This window comes from Alosa sapidissima, chromosome 16 (genome assembly GCF_018492685.1).
Source record: "Alosa sapidissima isolate fAloSap1 chromosome 16, fAloSap1.pri, whole genome shotgun sequence".
Classification (NCBI taxonomy): domain Eukaryota; kingdom Metazoa; phylum Chordata; class Actinopteri; order Clupeiformes; family Clupeidae; genus Alosa; species Alosa sapidissima.
The window spans coordinates 26381687-26404357 of record NC_055972.1 but is presented as its reverse complement, the minus strand read 5'-3'; the positions used below and the strand labels follow the sequence as shown (position 1 = coordinate 26404357).

Sequence of the window (22671 nt, the reverse complement as noted above, 5' to 3'; positions counted from 1 at the left end):
TAATGGATGGGTGTCTGATTTCTGCATGCTCCCACTGGGGCAAAAGCAGGCACGGAATGGGACAGACTGACATGAATGCAGGGCATATATCTGTGTGTGTGTGTGCGTGTGTGTGTGTGTGTGTGTGTGTGTGCGTGTGTGTGTACGTGTATAAACGTGTGGATGTCTCTGTGTGAGTCTGAGCTGGGACATATTTAGCTGACCTGGCGTGGTGACGAGCATGATGAAGAGTTTTATGCCCCCCCTATCCCCATCTACACACACACACACACACACCACCACACACACACACACACCCTTTAGCATTGCACATCCCCTGAGACAAATCCATCACGTTACCTGACTGTTTTAACTTTGCCTCAAACTTGAGCTCCCGCTACAGTAATATCGTAAACGTGCTAATTACCAACCATTTCGTTTGAAAATTCTAAAACAACAATGTTTTTTAATACTTCAAAATAACATTTGCTAAATGAACCTTACATTTTTCAGTAGCCATAGGTGTGTAGATTTGAACAAAATCTAGTTTGGTTCTTACCGGGGCTTTTACTGCTGAAATATCCGATTTTGTTTAACACGCTCGAGTTTAGTGCTGGGCTGGTGGGTGCCTATTTCCAACCTTTCTCACTGCACATCAACGGTCAGCCGAGAATTCTCGTCGTCGCAATTCAAAATTCCACTGTAGCTCCAGCGAATTTATACACGCAGCCTTACAACACTGTTTACAGCTCTTCGAGTCATGGTAAAATGTAATTTTTGGTACATAGCTAATGTAGATAAACTCATGTGTGGGTGCTTGCGTTTCTTTAGGAATCCGCCGTCTTGGTTTGTATAGAAATGAATATTAAGTGACACATACATGTAAGAGGTTGGACATACGTGACGGTTGGTAATATGTGACGTTCCTATACATTTCTCAAAGACTGCACCCACTGAATAATTTGAACCCCTTTCAAATCCTGCTCTGCATGGTTTGGTCTCTGCAGGCAAGAGGAGCGGACACTGGTCTTTGCGGGCCGGGGCTGATGCAGTTATAGACTTGTCCAGGGGGCATGTCCTTTATCACGCCCTGATAATTGCCTTTCTCATTTTATCACCTTTGCAATGGCATTATGTTAAAGCCTTTGGAGTTAAGCTTTTGTGTCCGCAGTCGAAGCTCGCTGCCAAAGCCTCTTTTATAGTTTCACAAAACATACAACAGAGGTATACAAAGTTGTCCCCGCCGTGCGGCTTGGGCAGGGTGGTTCTGTTTCAATGCTGCCGGTGTCTGCTTTTCATTATGTGGCATTAACCTCAGCTTGTTCTCGATCCTATCAGATGCTATCTGTGAACAACAGCAGAGCAATGCCAAAGCACAGTGACATTGACAGAACACAGTGCTTGTGCGGTACTCCTCTACTGCCAGGTATCTTCTAGCTAGCACATAATAGAACACAGTGCTTGTGCGTACTCCTCGAGGTATCTTCTAGCTAGCACATAATAGAAACAGTGCTTGTGCGTACTCCTCGAGGTATCTTCTAGCTAGCACATATAGAACGCAGTGCTTGTGCGTACTCCTCGAGTTATCTTTAGAACACAGTGCTTGTGCGTACTCCTCGAGGTTATCTTTAGAACACAGTGCTAGTGCGTACTCCTCGAGGTATATTCTAGCTAGCACATAACAGCAAAGGCTGCTGGCTCTCCGTGGCTCACACGTGGCCCCCTTCTGCAGTGATGCTATTGGTGATTCACTAAAGTGAATGGGTGACACTGGGCATGCCCAGTCCATGTTTCTCTCAGAGGTGCTTCTCCCATTGATTATGGGCCAGCTGAGTGTGTCACTGCTAGGGGACTGGATCAGTAATATTGCTTTTTTCTCTCTCTCCTTCTCTTTCTCTTTATCTCTCTGTCCCTCTTTATCAGATAATGACATGGATGAGGACGGCAGTGACACACAGGGAGATGATGGTGGAGTGACTCCTGTTCTTTCCCTCTCTCTCTCTCTCTCTCTCTCTCTCTCTCTCTCTTCTCTCTTTGCTCTCTCTTTGTCTCCCTCGGTATGCGGCTTGATGAACACAGCACTCAGCAGCAGCTTAGAAAAGCCAAAAGCCACTCTTCATCAGCACAGCATGGCCATGTAGGAGGTTTAAACCTTTAGCAGTTAATGCCAGCCCCTTACCCTCTCTCTTTCCATCTCACCCCTTTCTTTATATTTCTCTCTCTCTCTCTCTCTCTCTCCTCTCTCTCTCTCTCTCTCTCTCTCTCTCTCTCTCTCTCTCTCTCTCTCTATCTATCTATCTATCTATCTATCTATCTATCTATCTATCTATCTATCTATCTCTCCACTGTGAGCTCCTTGCAGGCATGAGAATTAGATCCCCTGACTGCCTCCAGGTATTAGTGCTGCTCTGATGTGTGGAGTATTGACAGGCCCCGTGCAGGGATCAGTCCCCAGCACATCCATTTATCTGGATTTGCCTCCATTTATTAGTTTTTTTTTCTCCCTCTCGGCCTTAGAAGACAAACAGCTTCATCATGACCGACCTTTTTCCCCCGCAACGTCAAAACAGAACAATACACTGGCCCATTCTCTTCCTCCTCGCAGTCACTCTGCACCGTAATCCCTCATATCTCTATGAATTATTGAATGTTTTTTCTGTTGTGATGGGTTTTGGACGACCAGTGAGACAGACATTGATTTGTTAGACACGGGTGAGTGACGCACGGTTGCCAGGTATGCAGCATTACAAGCGCCTTAGGCCGAGCTAATTCCCCCCCCCCCCCCTCACACACACACACACACACACACACACACACACACACACACACACCAGCCGCCTGCCCCTCCTCCCAAATCCGGCTTACGTGCAACAATACTGCCAGACCGCCGCAAGCGACTTGTGACAAAAGGCGTGTGTGTAGCGTAAAACTGCTACCGAATGGGTATCACCCAGCTGCACATGAGCAGCTCAAGCTTAGATGGACATCAGATCAAGCATCCTCAAATGGAGGCCTGAAATGACTATCAAATAGGTACTGGGAAGCGATCTGATGCTGATCAGCACTCACACAAGAGGCTCTCTCTGGACCATGCAAACAGGGTGCAAACTTCAGAAGAGGCCTGTTAAGTCTGGGGTGGTGATTGCCTTGCATCCTCGAACAGAGTGTGGCAGGCCACATGAGTGGAAAGTGTGTGTGTGTGTGTGTGTGTGTGTGTGTGTTTGTATTATACTCTTGTGTGTGGTATATTTGTGTGTGTGTGTCTGCATGCTTGCGTCTTTTATATGCTTGTGTGTGATGAATTTGTTTATGAATGTGTGATGGAGTTTGTTTTAAAAGGCTGTGAAAATGTGTGTGTGTGTGTTTGTCCTGCGCTCTTGCTGCTGTGCAGGTCTGTGTTAAGCAATGCCAGGCGAGTGTTAATATGTGATGCTCCCCTCCTGAACACGCTGTGTGTGTGTGTGTGTGTCTGGTGCTGTGCGGTGCACTGGGGCTTATTACCTCACTGCTGAGGAACTGCTCACACACTCCAACACAAAGACCAAAAAGACCATCAAAGCCAGACCTCTCCCACGCAATTTACTAGCCCCATTTACCAATCGTGGTCAAGTGTGTGTGTGTGTGTGTGTGTGTCTGTGCTTGTGTATATGTGTGAGACAGTGAGTATAAGTGTGTATGTTTGCCTGCCTGTGTGTGTTGTTGTATGAGACCGGGGAGTGTGTTTCTTCTGCCAAATGGCTTTGCTGTTTTATAAGCGTAGCATAAAATGTGATACTGTAGAGTGGTTCAAGATGCGGCCCTACTGCAGTCTGCTCCACTACAGAGCCCTTTGTTTTGGCTCTGTGCGTCTGCCGGTGTCAGTTTGATTCACTCGCACCGTGTGTGTGTGTTTGTGTGTGCTTGTGTGTGTGTCTGTTTTTCCCCTCAATTTGCATTCCAGATCCCTTGTCTGGAGTAGATAATGTTGTCTATTGTCAGGAACATCCTGCTATGACTGTTGGAATGCCACCACCCCTGACCTCTCTATTCATACTGTACACACACACACACACACACACACACACACACACACACACACACACACACACTGTACACACACACACTAGACACACACACACATACTGTACCAACACACACACATACTGTACACACACACACACACACATACTGTATGTGCGCACACACACACACATACTGTACACACACACACACACACACACATACTGTGCACACACACACACACACACAAACACACACACACACACACACACACACATACTGTATACTGTAGACACACCCATACTCCCATACACACACATAGATATACACAGAAATATTCACTCTCTCCCACACACACACACACAGCTCTCAATCCCCACCCCCCCCACCCCATGTCCACCGCTGTTTGGTGAATGTCTGAACCGCTGCCCAGTGCTGGCCATTGGAATCGCTCCAGTTAACCAGGTCTCTGATTCCAGCCCATTCTGCTCGTCCAATTCAGCCGCTTCAAATAGCTGCCATTCTAGCGTGGAATGGGGACTTTTTGTCCCTTGAAATTGCCACCGGGGTTTTCCTTTCAGAGGCCGAGCATTCTTCCCTGTGAGCCTCTGCGGATCCTTTCTCTCCGTCAGCCAGGTAGAGGCCAGCAGCACAAAGCCCAGCGCAAAGCCAGGCATGACCCAGGATACCGCCAGCCATGTAGAGCACATAGCTATTAGCTCAATCTGTGTGCGTGCCTGCGTGCGTGGGTGCGTGCTTGTGTATGTGTGTGTGTGTGTGTGTGTGTGTGTGTGTGTGTGTCTGTTTGTGGTGTGTGTGTTTGTGGTGTGTGTTTGTGTGTATTTATGTGAGTATACTGTATGTGCGCACCTGTGTGTTTGATTCTAAAGTATTTGTATGTGTGTGTTGAGAGGAGTGTTTGCAGTCCTCCCATTTTACCTTAGAACCCCCCCCTCCCCCCCCCCCCCATCCCTTCTACTACACAGGTTCAGATGGAGCCCAGGGTGCTACCAGCCTTGCCTGTGCTTTTATGCCCCATCAGTGTAAGGCAGAGAATGCCACCTTGGGGGGGGGGAAGTCACTCATGCAACATGCTCCCTGTGGCAGGGTAGTATGAGAACTGTGTGGGCATGGGCGTGCATGGGCGTGCATGGGCGTATGCGCGAGTGTCTGCGGGTCAAGTCCAGCCCAGTCCAGCCTTCCTGAGGAATGTTTTCTATGAAGGGGAAACCTGTTTAAGAAGCCATTAGCCGAGCAATTCTGCAGCTTCAGCCCCCCTTGCACTCCTAATATCGAAACAATTACAGGCTACTCCAATAAGATGGACCCGCAGATAATTAGATTCGCACACTGGAGGGCGTGAGCAGGCAATTAACATAACACCTCGTCCATTTGTCTCCTTAAGGTTGAAAGAGGATGCTTCTCTCTCTCTCTCTCTCTCTCTCTCTCTCTCTCTCTCTCTCTCTCTCTCTCTCTCTCTCTCTCTCCTCTCTCTCTCTCTCTCTCTCTATCTATCTATTTTTCGTTTCTCTTTTTTTTATGTGTAAGCATCGGATGCCCACAGGCTTCATCTTACTACACAACAAACAAAACAAACTTTCTCCTCTTCCTCCTCTCCCAGTTCCATGGGAGCTGAACAACAGAGTAGTATTTCGGTCCAAGGACAAGGCCTCAGTGTGCGTGCTGTCTCCTCTGCCTCTGTCTCTGACAGAGAAAGAGAGAGAGAAGAGAGGGAGAGAGAGAAGAGAGGGAGAGAGAGACTAGTGGAAGTGTCAGACGTGACTCAGACAGGGATGCACAGACTGAGCACATTTGCCATAATACAAGATGCTAATTCAATTTGATCCCCCTCCTCACAAACCACCAAAATTCAATCAAAGGCATTAAGCCACACACGCATATACACACACACACACACACACACACACACACACACACACACACACACGCATAAGCATTTTGTAATAATCTTTACAAATCCTAATTTATCAGACCTCGCAGCTTAATGTTAACTAATCCATTCACAAAGCAGACTCCTTTGCAATAGCTCAACTAGCACCCTTTCAGTCCTTCAAACAACCTCGTCAGACGCCAGTCGCTGCATTGGAGCGAAAGCGAAAGCCCAAACCAGGATGCAGGTGATAAGGAAAGATTATACGCCCGGCGTTCGCACAACACAAGCCGGCGATTTCATTTGGCTTTTCACAAAAGCGGAGGCAAATTAAGACTGTTTTGTTTCGCTTTTGTGAGGACATGAAAGGAAATGGTCTTTGAGACCATTTGAGATGAGCGACACATGCAAGAACATCAGTGTCCTCTGAGACGCATTCGTCTGACCATGCCCTGCTCATCAGGTGGATAAGGCGAAGAAAAAGAAAAACACCTGTGTTCAAGGTGCAGCAGCTGTAGTTTTGCATTTTCTCCTGTGTGTGTGTGTGTGTGTGTGTGTGTGTGTGTGTGTTTGTATGTGTGTTTGTGTGTGCGCGCGCGTGTGTGTGTACTGTATGTGTGTGTGCGCCTGTGTGTGTGTGTGTATGTGTGTGCGTCGGTGCTCGTGAGCATGGATTTTCCTGTCAAAACTGTACAGTTCATGCATTATTGAAGAGGCCTTGGATGAACAAGCCAAAGCCTGTTCATGCCAGCAGCACAGCAGTAGTCACTCATGTACACTCGCGGCCTTGGGGGAGCGGGCGTGCGAGAGCGAGAGAGTGAGCGTTGCCCCGGCCTTGCATCAGTCTGGGACCAGGCTTGGCGCGGGCACCGGTCCCCACTGATCCCAGGTCATCATTTAAGGGCTTTTAGAGGAGCCGTTAATGACACACATGCATTAACAAGAAAGCATTAACTCCCAGCAGTCCCAAGCGAAGGCGTTGGCGGCGGCGATGGCTGTGGTGGTGCTTTCTCTCTGTGAGTGCCACGGCGGCCTTGATGAAAAACCTCATAATCGACACCAAAAAAAAAATCCAAGACTGTGGGCTCACGCAAAGATGAAAGTCTGCTTTTTATTTTTTACTCAGAGATATTCTGTCTGACACAAGGTATTACAAAAAAATCATGTGTAAATCTAGTTTTGCTATGCTTGACAAAGGCTGGTGATGGAATAAAGAGTTTCAATGGCGTGCCCCATTCTCTGACTCAACAGTGAGGAGGAGAAAAGGTTCGGTTTGTCAGCCACAGTGCCCAATAATGCCACTTTACTGGTCAGCAACGGTGCCACTGTCTTGGTCTGCCTCAGTGCTCTGACGGTGCCCGAGGGGTCTGACCTGAGCTTAGTCAGAAGCACAGCCCAGTTGAGGGGAGCAAAGGATGGACTTTCCCCCTGCGTGTTCAGATGGATGAAGCGCTTTGTGATGTAATCTACCTGAAATCCGTGTGCTGGCTATACTGTAAAGAGAGACACAGAGAGAGATGGAGAGAGAGAGAGAGAGGGAGAGAGAGAAAGAAGACTCGAGAGCGAAAGAGAAGCAGAGGGATTTCAGCAGGAATTGATGTGGGATTTAGAGCGAGAGAAAGAGAGCTTGTCCGAAGGCTCGGCAGCTGACCATAGCGTCGGCCTGCTTTGCCATTTGGTCCGTGAGAGATTAGGAGAGAGCGGCGGCACAAAACACAGCGCAAACCATCGCGCCGCCGAGCTCAAATGATGAAGCACAGGAATCCGTGAGGAGGGAGGGAGAAAAGAGAGAGAGAGAGAGAGAGAGAGAACATATGGAGAGGAACAACGGAGGGGTCGTGGTGTGTGTGTGTGTGTGTGTGTGTGTGGGGGGGGGGGGTTGCTGGGCTTGGTGTCCGGCTAGAATGGTGGAGAAAAGTAAATTGTGGAGATGAAAGCAGTGGAGAATAGAATAGAATAGAATGGTGGAGAAAAGAGAAAGATGAAGGGTGGGGGGGTAGTGGGTTGGGTGGTGTTGGTGGTGGGTTGGGTGGTGTTGGTGGTGGGTTGGGTGTATCAGACGTTGAGAATGGTTGGAGAGAATGGCTTAGAGAGAGTTGACATTGTGTGTGTGTGTGCGTGTGCATGTGCATGTGTGTGTGTGTGCAAGCTTGTGTGTGTGTGTGTGTGTGTGTGGTGGGGGGGGGGGGGGGGGGGGGTAGGATAGAATGGTGGCTGATTTTATAAGAAGCTTGGAGCATGTCTCCTCACAGCAGGTAGCCAGGCCTTTGTGTTCTAAACCACCTGAGAGCAGAGATACAGAAATTCAAAGGGTCCTCTCCCCCATGACCGTGTCCTGAATACATTACACACACACACACACACACACACACACGCGCACATGCACACGCACACACGCACGCACACACACACACACACACACACACACACACACACACACACACACACACACACACACGCGCACATGCACACGCACGCACGCACGCACGAATACACACACACACACACACACACACACACACACACACACTGAGTCGCCGTCAGACACAAGAATGAAACGAAAGAGACTTCAAACACAAAAAGAGAGTTACTGTGCAGAAGAAAGGGACGAGTGTCAGAGATAGACACTGAGACAGAGAGCGACCAGAAACAGTGGGCGGTAGACACCGAGAGCTGGTGACAGTGGAGGAATAGTAAAACAGAGAGAGAGAGAGAGAGAGAGAGAGGGAGGGAGGGAGGGTAAAAAAGAGAGAGGAAGGATGAAATATAGAGATAGTTGTTGGTCTTGAACGCCTTTTGTTCATCGTTCATGCCTCCAGAAGTTGGCCTTGCTGTGTTTTGATTTATCCCCCCCCCTCCTCTGTTCTGCACTCCTCTCCTCTCTTCTCCTCTCCTCTCCTCTCCTCTCCTCTCCTCTCCTCTCCGTGTTGCTGTCGTCAGATCCTGTGGCAGACATGGGCAGGGGATGTGATTATGTGTGAGTTAGTCAGCCATGCCAGTGAGATGTTTGAGAAGCCCTACGTGCATTTACCTTTCACACGAGACCCACCACCGATTACACCGCTCTCCTGCCTTAAAGAGAGAATATACTCTGTGTGTGTATGTGTGTATGTGTCTCTGTGTGTGTGTGTGTGTGTGTGTTTGTGTGTGTGTGTGTGTGTGTGTGTGTGACTGGGGAGTGTTTGTGTGGGTAAATTGTGTGGTTAGATGTGTGCGAGCATAAAATGCTGTGTGTGTGAAAGAGAGGGTGTGTGTGTGTGTGTGACGGGGGAGTGTTTGTGTGGGTAAATTGTGTGGTTAGATGTGTGCGAGCATAAAAAGCTGTGTGTGTGTGTGTGTGTGTGTGTGTGTGTGTGTGTGTGTGTGGAGGGGTGGGTTTGGTTCTGCTGTGCTGTAGTCTTGGTAGGTAATGCCTGTAACGCTAGTGCCACCTGCTGGTGAGACTCTTGTGGCTCTGCAGTTAGGTGTGTTTGAGAGAGAGAGAGAGAGAGAGAGGGAGGGAGGCTGTGTCTGCCTGCTGCTGGGGCTGTGCCTTGCTTTCATCTCCTGTCACAGCTAGGGTGAGAATCTAAACCTCGCCACAGCTGATATATGTGTGTGTGTGTGTGTGTAGGTGTACTTGTGTACTGTATCTGCATACATGTGTTCCTATGAGACCCTGCATTCATTTAGTAAATTTAAAGTGTGTTGCATAATGGCTGCCTCAGACTCTGCCTCACCTGCTAGCAGCAGCAGCAGTAACAGACTGTTCCTGAGCGTCTGTTTTCATCTTATCCTGCACGCCGCTAAAGCAACGCAACACAACACATGCTGTGTTACCTTTTCATGTGGGGAACAACATCTTGTGTTAACTGTTACCTTTTCATATGGGGAACAACATTGGATATTTTTATGCTGTACAATTTATAGCAAGTTTGTAAATGATAGGATTAGGGGACATCTGCCATAATTCCTGTCATATCAAACTGTAAAATAATATCTGACAGAAGCTGTTTTGCCAGGTTTCTAATGGGCAGAAAAGCACCCAGCTACATTTCATATTTTTACCTGCATCTTGATATCTTACCATCATGCACACACACACACACACACACACACACGCACACACACACACACACACACACACACACACACACACACACACACACACACACACACACGTTCTCTTTCTGATAGGATTCTGGCTCTCACAGACACTAATCCAATTGCTCACCCAAATCTCTCTTAAGAAAAGAATCAGTGCAGCAGTGGGGGATGTTTTCTCTCTTCCCCTTTTCATGGCAGGAGACACATTTGTGCTAAGTGGATCATATGTGAACAATACCCCGGATGAAGCAGTGGGAGGGGTAGTAATGCAGCAGGTCTCCCCTGTTCTTTACCACACACCAAACAAACAAACAAACAAACATACAAACAAAAACGTCAACACCACGCAACCGCTGACATCTCCCACGGCGCCTAATTGCGGGCGGTCACGAGTCATGAGTCTTTGGGCGTTCTGGGGCGATGCGGAGCCAATAACTATCTAATATCGCACATGGAGGGCCACGTCGCCGCGGTAACCGTGATGGATAGGGAAACGACTTGTCCAGCCGGTGTCAACAGCACTTGACAGACAGCACCCCCCCACCCCCCAACGCCGCCACCCCTAGAGCCCGCTTCCCTCGGCGTAATGGGCTCTGGCATCGTTGATTGTTCTCTACGCTATGCAGGGATAGCAGGCTGTGTGTGTGTGTGTGTGTGTGTGTTTGTGTCTGTGTATGTGTGAGAGAGAGAAAGGAATTGCATAGATATCAGGAAAGCAGCGCCCTCTTTCCAGCTTGTTAAAAAAGCAATTATGCAAGCGCCACAATAGCCATTGTCAAGTGCGTCACATTATTGGTGTCATGGCTTTGCATTCTCCAATTTGTCCTAAATGTCAGCGCTTTCCAGTGCAGAGGGAATATGAGTAGAGAGGGGGGGGGGGGGAGCGGGAGAGAGAGGGAGAGAGAAAACATGTCTAGTGAAAGAGGGTGGCTGCTATCACCTCAACTGGTCTCAGCAGGTGACTGAGAAAGAGAGATAGTGAGTGAGTGAGTGAGAAAGATAGAGAAATGTAGAGTGAATGAGGGAGTGAGGGAGTACTATGAGGATGCAAACACATCAGTAAACACACTCTGACGAGCGCGTGAGGACAGGATGTCACACACACACACACACACACACACACACACACACACACACCTGTCTGTCTCTCTATGACTGTGCCCTTGCACATACACTCACTGACCTCTGCCCCATCCAGCAGGCAGAGTGTTCTATGCTGCGTTCAACTACTCTCTTCTGCTTGTAGAGGGTTCTATGCTGCGTTCACCTACTCTGTTCTGCTTGTAGAGGGTTCTATGCTGCGTTCACCTACTCCCACGGTTGTCAAACTGGGGTACGTGGACTGATTTCAGGGGGTACGCGAAAAAAGATCTAAGTCATATGCCTTTTCAAACGTTTTCTCTATCCCACGTTGGTAACTTAACTTCCGCATTTGCACTGCGCATTAAAAACTTATTTTCTCCGCATTAACAAAATATTTGAAAGTGGAGACAGAGAGGGTAAAACAGCGTTTCTCAAACTGTGGGTCGCGGAGACATGCCAGGTGGGGCGCGAACTGACGTGAAAAACAGGAGTTTTTTTAATTTATTTTTTATCTGTAGCCTAGGCCCAGGTAGCACCCGATGCGCAATGGATGCACTGTGTTATTCATAAGGAATCGCTCGTGTCAAGGCAGCTTAGTTAGTAGATTTTGAACGAGGTTGTGAGAGTGGTGAATTTCATCAAGACCCGGCCCTTAAAAGCGTGTCTATTCTCGCACTTTGAGAGGAGATGGGAGCTGACCAAAAGGCTGTACTGTTTCACAGCGAGGCAAGGTGGCTTTCCCGAGGTAAAGTGCTGTCGCGTGTTTGAGCTCCGAGTCGCCTCTTCTTGGAGGAAGAGCGCATGTTTGAATCTACAAGCACGTTCACTAATGAACATTTCTTCACGAAGCTGGCCTATCTTAGCGATATATTTGGAAAGCTCAATGAGTTAAATCTCCAGTTACAAGGCAAAGACAAGCACCTATCAGATAAGATCACTGCATTCAACAAGACGATTGTGTGTGAGATTAGGTGCAGATCTATTTAAAATCATTATATTCAGCACATTTGTAGGCCTATCATATGTTGACTATTGATGAGATTTGTATCATATGTTTATGATCCTATTCACTAGCCTGGCGGGCCATCCTATATCATTGAAATGTATAGTCTGGAATCGAACCATTTACCTCGCTTAATCCAAGGGGCGGGCAGAGAATTGTCTTTCAAACTGCCTAGGCATGCAATAGGCCAGCGCTACGACCATATCCGTATCCGGTCGGCAAAACAGCAAATACATCCTTCTTCGAAAGGAATTACTTAAGTGCATTGTGTTGCTCAACTTTCAAAGAAAAGCACAAGTCCAACTCCTCCAAAGTTGACGCCAACGCCGATTCAAACAACCGCTCTTCGTTAGCCATAGCCACCTTCCTTGTTGTTCACCGTCACAGGACTGTCGTTATCCTGTTAAGCCCGCCTTAAGACTCTAACAAAATAGAGCGCTGTGATTGGATGAAATCCACGGCGTCAGCCAATAGAAATCCCTATGGTTTGATACTAGACGTACAGGCTGAGCAAATTAATTTGCCGCCGCTAGGGTGCGTCTAGATTTCTAGGCTACCTATTCACTATTCTCGACAAAATTGATAAAAGTAAATATTAATAAAACAATTAAAAAAATTTTTTTTAACAATTGGTGGTGTTGGGGGTACTCCGGAAGATCATAATGTCTCAGGGGGTACATGCCTGTTAAAAGTTTGGGAACCACTGACCTACTCTATTCTGCTTGTGGAGTGTTCTATGCTGGGTTCACCTACTCTGTTCTTTTTGTGGAGTGTTCTATGCTGCGTTCACCTACTCTGTTCTGCTTGTAGAGTGTTCTATGCTGCGTTCACCTACTCTGTTCTGCTTGTAGAGTGTTCTATGCTGCGTTCACCTACTCTATTCTGCTTGATGACACTGAAGCAGCTGGCACCACACTAAGTCTAGATGACTCAACAGAGTGCAATATGCTCATTAACATTAGAATCACAATGGACCTTTATGATCAGAATGGCATATCTGCACTTAAGGGCGTGTAAAGCAAAGGGCTTGGCATTGAAAGTGTAGATTCATTAATAAACTGCATGAACTTGGCACATTGGCAGTCAACTCAAATAGTCATGGATGGATGACTATGTGAGTGCTGTTATACATTCAAAGTATAGGTGGGTATCAAAAAAATGGAATATCGTGGAAAAGTACATTTTTGCTAAAACTGCGAGTAATTGGTTTGCTTACCATGGTTATTACTGTGCTTGTTTGGCCAGACATAACCTGATGTCGGGTCTGACCTGAACCCCATAGAAAAAATGTCCAGAGGAAAATGAGAGACACCAGACCCAACAATACAAAAGACCTTAAGGCCGCTAACAAGGCGACCTGGGCTTCCATAATACCTCAGCAGTGCCACAGGCAGATTGCCTCCATACCATGCCACATAGATGCAGTCATTTATGCAAAATCAGCCTGACCAAGTATTGAGTGTATAAATAAACTACTTTAGATTAGTCAGATTAGTTCATTTCTTTTCAAAAGGTTGACATTTCTGTATTATAACCTCTTTGTTCTAATAACTTGAGATGCTGATTTTTGGTTTTCATGAGCTAAAACAAAAATATTTCACTTTATATCTAATGAATCTAGAATATAAAGATTCACTTTTTGAAATAAATTAGGGTGGCGGGGGGATGAACTTTTCCACGATATTCTAATTTTTTGAGACACATGCTATGTGGGTAGCTAATGCTAGGTTTTATGGACATTTGCAACACTGACATGCTCACCCGTATGTTTATGCATGTTATATATGAGTTATGTAGGGTTTTGAGCATATGTTGACTTGACTTGACTGTGTGTGTGTGTGTGTGTGTGTGTGTGTGTGTGTGTGTGTGTGTGCGTGTGTGTGTGTGCGTGTTTGTGTTTCACAGATGATGACGACGGGGCCGCCCCTGCAGATGCAGACATGATCAGTCAGAAAGGTACGTCAGACCACCATCTCTCCCTCTCTCTCTTTCTCTCTCTCTCTCTCTCTCTCGCTCTCTCTCTCTCACACACACACACACACACACACACACACACACACACACACACACACACACACACACACTCACACACACACACACACACACACACACACACACACACACACACTCTGTCTCTGTATGACTATGCCCTTGCACATACACTCACCGACCTATTTTTCTCACACACACACACAGTTACAGACACAGACACTCATTTCTGGTAAAAAACAAGTTCACTGATTGATGATTATATGCTAGAGGTCTTGGCGTCTCGCCACCATTAAGTGCATCCTTACCTTACAGAGTGCATGCAAGATAAGTCTTTTAATCAGCACCAAGCCCACAAGTTTAACTTTTTTGCGTTTTGATACACTTTGAGAAAATAATCAGTTTAAGGGGTGGGGAATGGGGTGTGTGTGTGTGTGTGCTGTGTGTGTGTGTGGGGGGGGGGGCTGAAACGCATAATTATGTCTTCCCAGAGATTGATAGAGATGAGAAGTGTTCTTTTTAGCGAATGAATTTGCACTTTAATTCCAACTCGACAGCCGAGAGGATGATTAGATACCTATCATCACAGTGTAAAATGGCAGATGAAACTGTGTGTGTGTGTCTTTGTTTCTCTCTCTCTCTCTGTTTCTCTTTCTCTCTTTCACTTGTGAGAAAGTTGTTGGATTAAAGAAGGGAAAAAATAGATTTGTTCTCCTAAGATCTTTCTCCACTGACCGTAGTCTTTGTGTGTTAGTGTGATCTTCGTTAATGCTGTGCTTTTATCAAAAATAAAACCGCCTTTCGTCTCATCTCCCAAGTAGAGGATGAGGAGGACGAGGAGGAAGATGAAGAGCAGGTGGAGAACAAAGAGGAAAACAGAGATGTGGAGATGGCCAGTCAGAACCTAGGTAACATAACACACACACACACACACACAATACAACACACACACACACACACACACACAATACAACACACACACACACACACACACACACACACACACACACACACACACACACACACACAATACAACACACACGCACACACACACAATACAACACACACACACACACAAGACACACACATTTTGTGTGTTGGTGATTGTTCAGTACTGCTGTGAGTAAAGGTGCTTGTGAATGGCATTGTGTACAGACATTCATAGAGTCTCTATGCCACACACACAAATCTATACACCCACATGCACATACAGTACATCAACACATTCTGACACGCACACACGTACACGCACGTACATACAGTACACACACACACACTGCTCTGACTAGTGTGTGTACTTATGCTGCTCTGACTAGTGTGTGTACTTATGCTGCTCTGACTAGTGTGTGTGCTTATGTTGCTCTGACTAGCATTACTCTGACTACTGTGTGTGCTTATGCTGCTCTGACTAGTGTGTGTACTTATGCTGCTCTGACTAGTGTGTGAAGCTGTGCAAGTGTGACCATGAGCACAGCGCCTTATGAATGGCTCTCTGAAAAGACCACCCACCAGCAGCCTTCTCACCCCATCCAGCCCAGCGCGCCTCTCTCTGTGACACAGACAGCCATCTTGGAGTGTGGCGCTGTGGAGGTGTCGCTTCACACCTACTCTCGGCAAACACTGCCAACAGTCACCGATGACATAGCAGCGACCGGCTCTGTTATGGCACGATCCCGCCAATTGTGTGTGTGTGTGTGTGGGGGGAGCCTGACGCGGCATGACAGGTAGTGTGTCACGGTAATGGTGTTGTCACGGAGGTGGCGTCCAGACATGCTACCACCAAATGCTCCAAGGCCCCTCGGGGAAGGACTGAAGAGAGCGCAGATGTTAATGAGCACTTTGATCAATTTTAGATATTGTGTTTACCCCCTCACACAGGGTAGGAGGTGTGTGCGTGTGTGTGTGTGTGCGTGTGCGTGTGTGTGTTGTGTGTGTGTGTGTGGAGATGTATTTCCATTCAATGCAGAACAGCGTCTCGAGCAGTGCATAGAATAAGGCTTATGCTGAAGAATATTCTAAGGGTGAGCATTGAGGCGTGTAGGATGTGGACTATAGATTGAGAGTCATGCTTCGATGAGCATCCCGAACACACACACACACACACACACACACACCCTTGGCACTGGCTGAGCTGCGTGTGTGTGTTTAGATTGGCTCTGTTGTCCTTGAACTTGTCTCATTACCTACCAGCGAACGGTTGTCAGATATGGTCATTAACGTGGACTGGCAAGATACACAGCACTGAGCACATCCATTTAATGAGACACCACCTTCCCGTCCTCCCTCCATCCCCACACACACACACACACACACACACACACACACACACACACACACACACACACACACACACACACACACACACACACAGGCTTAAACAGCACAGAGACATTTATCAGACCCACACACACAATCATACAATTACATACTCATTCTCCCAGCCCCACACACACACACAAAACCATGGTAACTCTCAAACATGTGCTCCAGTTTACAAAGATCAGACACTCTGATATTCAGCAAAACACGCGCCACTGCACCCACATTAAATCTCTCTCTCTCTCTCTCTATCTCTCTCTCTCTCTCTCTCTCTCTCTCTCTCTCTCTCTCACTCTCTCACACACTCCCCACACCATCTCTCTGACATCACACCTGTTCTCCTGTGTGTGTGTGTGTGTGTGTGTGTGTGTGAAACGTTGGTGTTAGAATAAGACTAGTGAATAGGACGAGGGTGAATCAAGCGATAGAGCGTGTTGTTTGTATGGTAGTTCATGCTGAATTAAACGTTCGCCCCTGTAGAGCCCAGGCCGGGGTCATTTCCACTGTTGTTAAATTTCTCCGCTGCACCGACGGCCTGCAATTAAGGCCACTATCCCTCCATTTCCATCATGGGAAGTTGCATTTCTCACCGCGATGTGCAGCGTCCGTACCCCTGCGTCCTCACACACACACACACACACACACACACACACACACACACACACACACACACACACACATGCGCGCTTAGCAGGTGTGGCCACTTCCACACGCTCCAAAAGTACACTTTTTTGATTACAGCTTTTCACGGGGCGAGTCTCTGCGAAAGCCAAATGTAGTCTTTGGCCCTGCTCCAAGGACTGGGGACGATAGGTAGGTAGGCAATTATGTTCCCCCAGCCGAAAGACAAATGGAGCGCTCTGCCTCCCTGGCGTTCCACGCGGCAGCATCGGGGACCCCACTGCAGATTCTCACCAGCCACCTGCGCACGCCGAGTTATTTTAAAGTCCGGTTCTGTTTGCCACCGTCGGCCCGTTTTTGTCTGGCGTGGTCCCTTAGGCGGAGGGAGAATAAAAACCAACGAAGAAAAGAGGAAAAAAGACGTGAATATATTTGTGCGCAGACAGTCAGTCTGTGAGAACCCCCAGAGCAGCGCCGATAAGCCACACGGCCAGCGCTTCTCTCCTCTGCGTCCGTGAGACATACGGTCTATTTTGGGCGCGTCTCAGTAAAATCAGAAAAGAGAGAGAGAGAATGTATGTATTCGCTGACAGAAAATGTCTCATTTCAACTCTAGGGGTGGCTGGGGAGTTGAGTTGAGTGGAGTCGGTAGGGATAAAAAAAAAAATAAACCAACAATAAAAAACACCCCCAGAAAAGCAAACCGAGAGAGAGAGGGAGAGGTGTCTCAATCAGAGGCCAGCGTGAATGACTCACATGGGGGGGTGAGGCAGCTGTCTTGATGTTGAGAGGCCATCGGATGTGGGATGGTGTCAGAGGTACCCTGGGGACACCTCTCCTGTTCTCTCTTTTCCTTTCCTCTATTCTCCTCTCATCTCTCCTCCTCTCCTCCTCTCTCTTTTCCTCCTCTCTCTTCTCCTCACCTCACACACACATCTCTCCTCCTCTATGTCCTCTCTCTTTTCCTCCTCATCTCCTCTCTCTTCTCTTCACCTCTCCTCTCCTCTTCTCTTCTCTCCTCTCCTCCTCACCTCCTCTCCTCTTCTCTCCTCTCCTCCTCTCCTCTTCTCTTCTCTCCTCTCCTCCTCACCTCTCCTCTCCTCTCCTCCTCTCCTCCTCTCTTCTCTCCTCTCCTCCTCTCTTCTCTCCTCTCCTCTTCTCTTCTCTCCTCTCCTCCTCACCTCTCCTCTCCTCTCCTCCTCTCTTCTCTCCTCTCCTCCTCACCTCTCCTCTCCTCTCCTCCTCTCTTCTCTCCTCTCCTCCTCACCTCTCCTCTCCTTCCCTGTTGCAGATGAGGATGAGGCAGCACTGAAGGACCCAGGCGAGCTGAGCGTGGAGATGAAGAAGGACCGAGACAAAGAGAAGAACACGACCACAGGCACAGGTACACCTCACACCTCCTGTGGGTCAAGGGAACGTGTGTGTGTGTGTGTGTTTGTGTTTATCCCTCTTTCTCTTTATATCTCTTTCTATTCCTCTCTCCCCCCTCTCTCTCTCTGTATTTCTCTCTATCCCACTTTCTGTCTCTGGCTTTGCTGTCAACTCCTCCTCACTCTACTCACTCCCTCTCTCTCTCTCTCTCTCTGTATTTCTCTCTATCCCTCTTTCTGTCTCTGGCTTTGCTGTCTACTCCTTCTCACTCTACTCACCCCCTCTCTCTTCTCTCTCTCTCTGTATTTCTCTCTATCCCTCTTTCTCTCTCTAGCTTTGCTGTCTACCCTTCCTCAGTCTACTCACTTAATCAGTGAAAATAGGAAACATTGGTGCAATGGTTCTAAGTGAACGACTGAGCTTTTGTAGATGCCAGTGTGTGTGTGTGTGTGTGTGTGTGTGTGTGTGTGTGTGTGTGTGTGTGAGTGAGCGAGAGAGAGCGTGTGTGAGATGGTGAGGTCAATGTGTTTCCCATCAGCACCACAGGAAACACTCAATCGATCCCACACACACATCCCATCTCTCAACTCATTCATTGATTGAGTGTGTGCTGTGATCTTGTGGACACGTCTTTCTTTCCTCACACCTCTCTCTATCTCTCTCTCTTTCTCTGTCTTTCTCTCTTTCTCTCCCTCTCTCTCTGTTCCTCTGGCAGTTTAATTGTTTTTGTGTTGCTGTGTGTATGTCTGTTGTTTTTTTGTTACTTTAGTTTGTAGTGTTTTTATTTGTGGCTCTGTCTCATTTTGTTTTCCCTTTTATCGTGTGTGTGTGTGTGTGTGTGTGTGTGTGTGTGTGTGTGTGTGTGTGTGGTGGGGCAGGGGGCAGAAAGAAAGTGAGTGTGTAAATGTGTGTGCATCTTGATATGTGTGTGGGTGTGGGGGTGAATCAGAGAATGGATGGTTTGTGCTCCAGCCACGTAAGCCACTCAGGAGCAGTCAGACCCAGGTGCTGTTTGTAGGCACTCAGATGGATTAGGCCTCTCCATCCTGTATGGGAGGGAGGGAGGGGAAGGAAGAGAGAGGAGGGATGGAGAGAGGGAGGGGGAGGAAGAGAGAGGAGGGATGGAGAGAGGGAGGGGGAGGAAGAGAGAGGAGGGATGGAGAGAGGGAGGGAGAGGAAGAGAGAGGAGGGATGGAGAGAGGGAGGGGGAGGAAGAGAGAGAGTAGGGATGGGGGTGGAAGAGAGAGAAATAGAAGGGATGACTGGATGTGAGAGAGAGAGATACGAAGAAAGAGGGAAAATCAGGGAGAGAGAGAGAGAGGAAGGTAGGAAAAGGTAGAGAGAGAAAAGAGGGGATTGAATGAAAGAAAGAGAGTGTGAGAGAGAGCCCAAACACAGTGATTACATTTTTTCACAGAGAACAGCTGTTCATGCTCCCTCCAAAATGACAATGGCAACACGTCTGCCACGCCTCATGCAAGAGAGCCCATGAAACAGATGAAACATTATACAGCAGACATTCAGTGTGCAACACCACACCACAACACACCACACCACCACAGCATAGCACAGCGCCCCCTGAGCTTCACGAGGCTACTCTGTTTTGCTGGTAATTACAGCTGTTTATTGTTGAAATCAGTGGGTTCCAGCTGCAGTCAACAAACTTAATTCAAGCATGACATCCGATATGCTGTGATGCATCTGTCTCTGACTTCGCTAAGGCTTCTCACGGTGGAGAGGGTCTTGGCGCGATCAGGACACTCGAAGCCCCAGGCCCTCCTCTACACATCTGTGGGGTGGTCTGAGCCTGTGTGGCTGATGTTCAGTTCATCTTCAGTGTTTCTGGATTCAACACCTCACAGTTGTCAGGAAGGGAACAGGGTTTACCCTTCTTTATCTTCTTGGTCAGAAAACAAACATTTAAATATTTAGAAAACATGCTGTGTGGACCCATTGATATTATAGCCTTTCTAAGTGCTGTCCAATTGAAATTTTTGTATTGAACACCTTGAGAGTGTTAACTTAAACTAGCATTGGAACCCATTTGAACTATTATTTATCCACGTTTGAAAATCAGAATCTTGCACCTAAAGAGAATAGGGATACAATAGGTGGTTCTCCCAGTATATGCCTGATACAAATACCACCACTCTCTGACACCACTTTCTGAGCCAAGATGGCTGCTCTTTGAGCCAAGATGGCTGCTCTCTGAGCCAAGATGGCTGCTGATGTCCTAGCCAAGATGGCTGCTGTCATAGCCAAGATGGCTGCTGTTGGGACGTTGTAGCTGCTGCTGTAGGACAGTGACTCAGTGGCTTGAGTGTCCAGCAGAATGAAAAGGCCATCTGCACACACCAGGCGCATCGATTTCACGAAACAGTGGTGGATGAAATAGGGTGTGTGCGCAAAGGGCCGGGGCCTGTGGTCGTCTGGGACTGGGCCGGGTCAAGCCCAACCATGTGCGCGCATTCCTCAGCCCTCTCACGACTGGCTGACTCACCCACTAATGGAAGCCCAAATCCCAGGAACAAGAATGAAAAATACACACATTATGGAAAGCACACATTCACTCAACCAAACATGGAAAACACTCTTCCTAACACACACACCCAACAATGGCACATGCACATACACACACATGCACGTGCGCACACACACACACACACACACACACACAATTCACTTAAGAGGCGGGTTTCTTTTCACCGATTTTAACCAAATTTTTCCTAAATGGGAGGAGGTAGGTTGTGACGAGTCGGTAGCTTAAGTCATGCTCATTCTGCCGTGACGCCGAGGTCACAAAAGCACAGCGGGCTCCGCAAACACCTGTTCAGCTGGCACACGACACGGCAGAACAGAGGCTGGGAAGACCACTTCCACTACCCAGCTGCTCCCGCCCACTCCTACTCAAGAAACACACACACACACACACACACACACACACACACACACACACACACACAGATACACACAGACACACACACACACACAGACATACATGGGTCATTGACAAATAAGGCTTTTAAAAAATGTGTTTTCAAAATAATCTTTTAAAATGGACAGAATGCATTTTTGTGAAGTTGGAAGACTGTGTTTAAACAAGTCTTAATGGTTGTGCAGGTTTTAATACATTTTTAGACTGTATTTGCAATTTCACCACCCAAAAAATGTCAGGTGGCGCAACCAAAAAGTTTTTTTTTTTGGTATGTACTGTATACCTGAGAGTGTCTACAGTGCTTAACTCATTATTATTTTGTATTTGACCTTGGTATTACTGATATAAGTAACTTGTGAATACTTTATTGTAGAGGGTGGGTATTTTGGTTTTCCAACTTCCAACTTTACATTTAAAATGTGAATAAATACTTTACAAATTAAAAAAGTATATTGTTTAATAGAATAATTAGGTACAACACATTTTTCAACCATTCATTCACTTTAGTCTACTATTTCTTGGTTTAAATGAGTATTTAACCGGGTTGCACCACCTGATGATGCGGTTGTGCCACCTTTTGCTATTAATTTCAAATTATACAGGCATCTTCTTGGACACTTATTGACCTTTTGACTTTGCTAGGAAGTTCATTCATTCAATTTCCCAATACAATAAAGAGTTTTATATTAAAATAACTAGTTTTATATTGGTTGTACCACCTGATATGTAAACTGTACAAGTCCAACTATCGGTCACTCATCAGTAAAGGTCACTTGGGTTGGGGTGGTTTTTCGGGTCTTCAACAGAAACACACACACACACACACACACACACACACACCCACAACACACACACACACACACACGGAAACACACACACACACCACATCCTGCTGAATTCAATAAGGTATGCGCACACACACCCACATTCATGTAAACACACATATACTCACGCACACATTTACTACAGTATGTTTATTGTTCTTGTGCAGTGTGTTGAAACTCTGACGTAACACCAAGTTAAACCGTTGCCAATGAAGAGAGTCCATGGTAAGATTGAGCATTTACTGGCGTGTTTTCTCATTCAAAGACATACTGTACGGTGAAAACTGTGAACAAGTACAAAATACAAAACATTCAGTGTGTGTTCTATTCTTACAACAATGTAGCATAACTTTGTTACTTTAAACAATGTATCTTTCTCCGTTAAGCACGGCATAAAACGTTACATTGTTAGCAGTTACTACTGTATGGTAACCAATAACACTCATTAACATTATCATTAATAACACTCACACAGAGCACCTTACTATGCACAGAGAATCACAGGCTCAGTCCCTGCCTCAGTCATTGCAAGCGCCTCATGATTAATCACCCACTATGTGGATACTGTTTT

General features: G+C 47.0%; 1 protein-coding gene across 7 annotated transcripts in view; it reads left to right on the top strand.

Moving 5' to 3' along the window:
• Positions 1-22671, top strand: part of macrod2 (mono-ADP ribosylhydrolase 2) — a 497711-nt gene that overhangs the window by 450383 nt on the left and 24657 nt on the right. For 4 of the 7 annotated variants that reach the window (XR_006023267.1, XR_006023266.1, XM_042065449.1 and 1 more), the window contains exons 10-13: positions 1903-1947; positions 13947-13997; positions 14849-14938; positions 18262-18354. Coding sequence is in view for 5 of the 7 variants with exons in the window: in XM_042065449.1 (XP_041921383.1) it covers positions 1903-1947; positions 13947-13997; positions 14849-14938; positions 18262-18354 (279 nt within the window). In the remaining 2 variants the exon portion in view is untranslated. The remainder of the gene's footprint in view (positions 1-1902; positions 1948-13946; positions 13998-14848; positions 14939-18261; positions 18355-22671) is intronic. The other 3 variants (XM_042065450.1, XM_042065451.1, XM_042065452.1) reach the window with 3 other exon arrangements.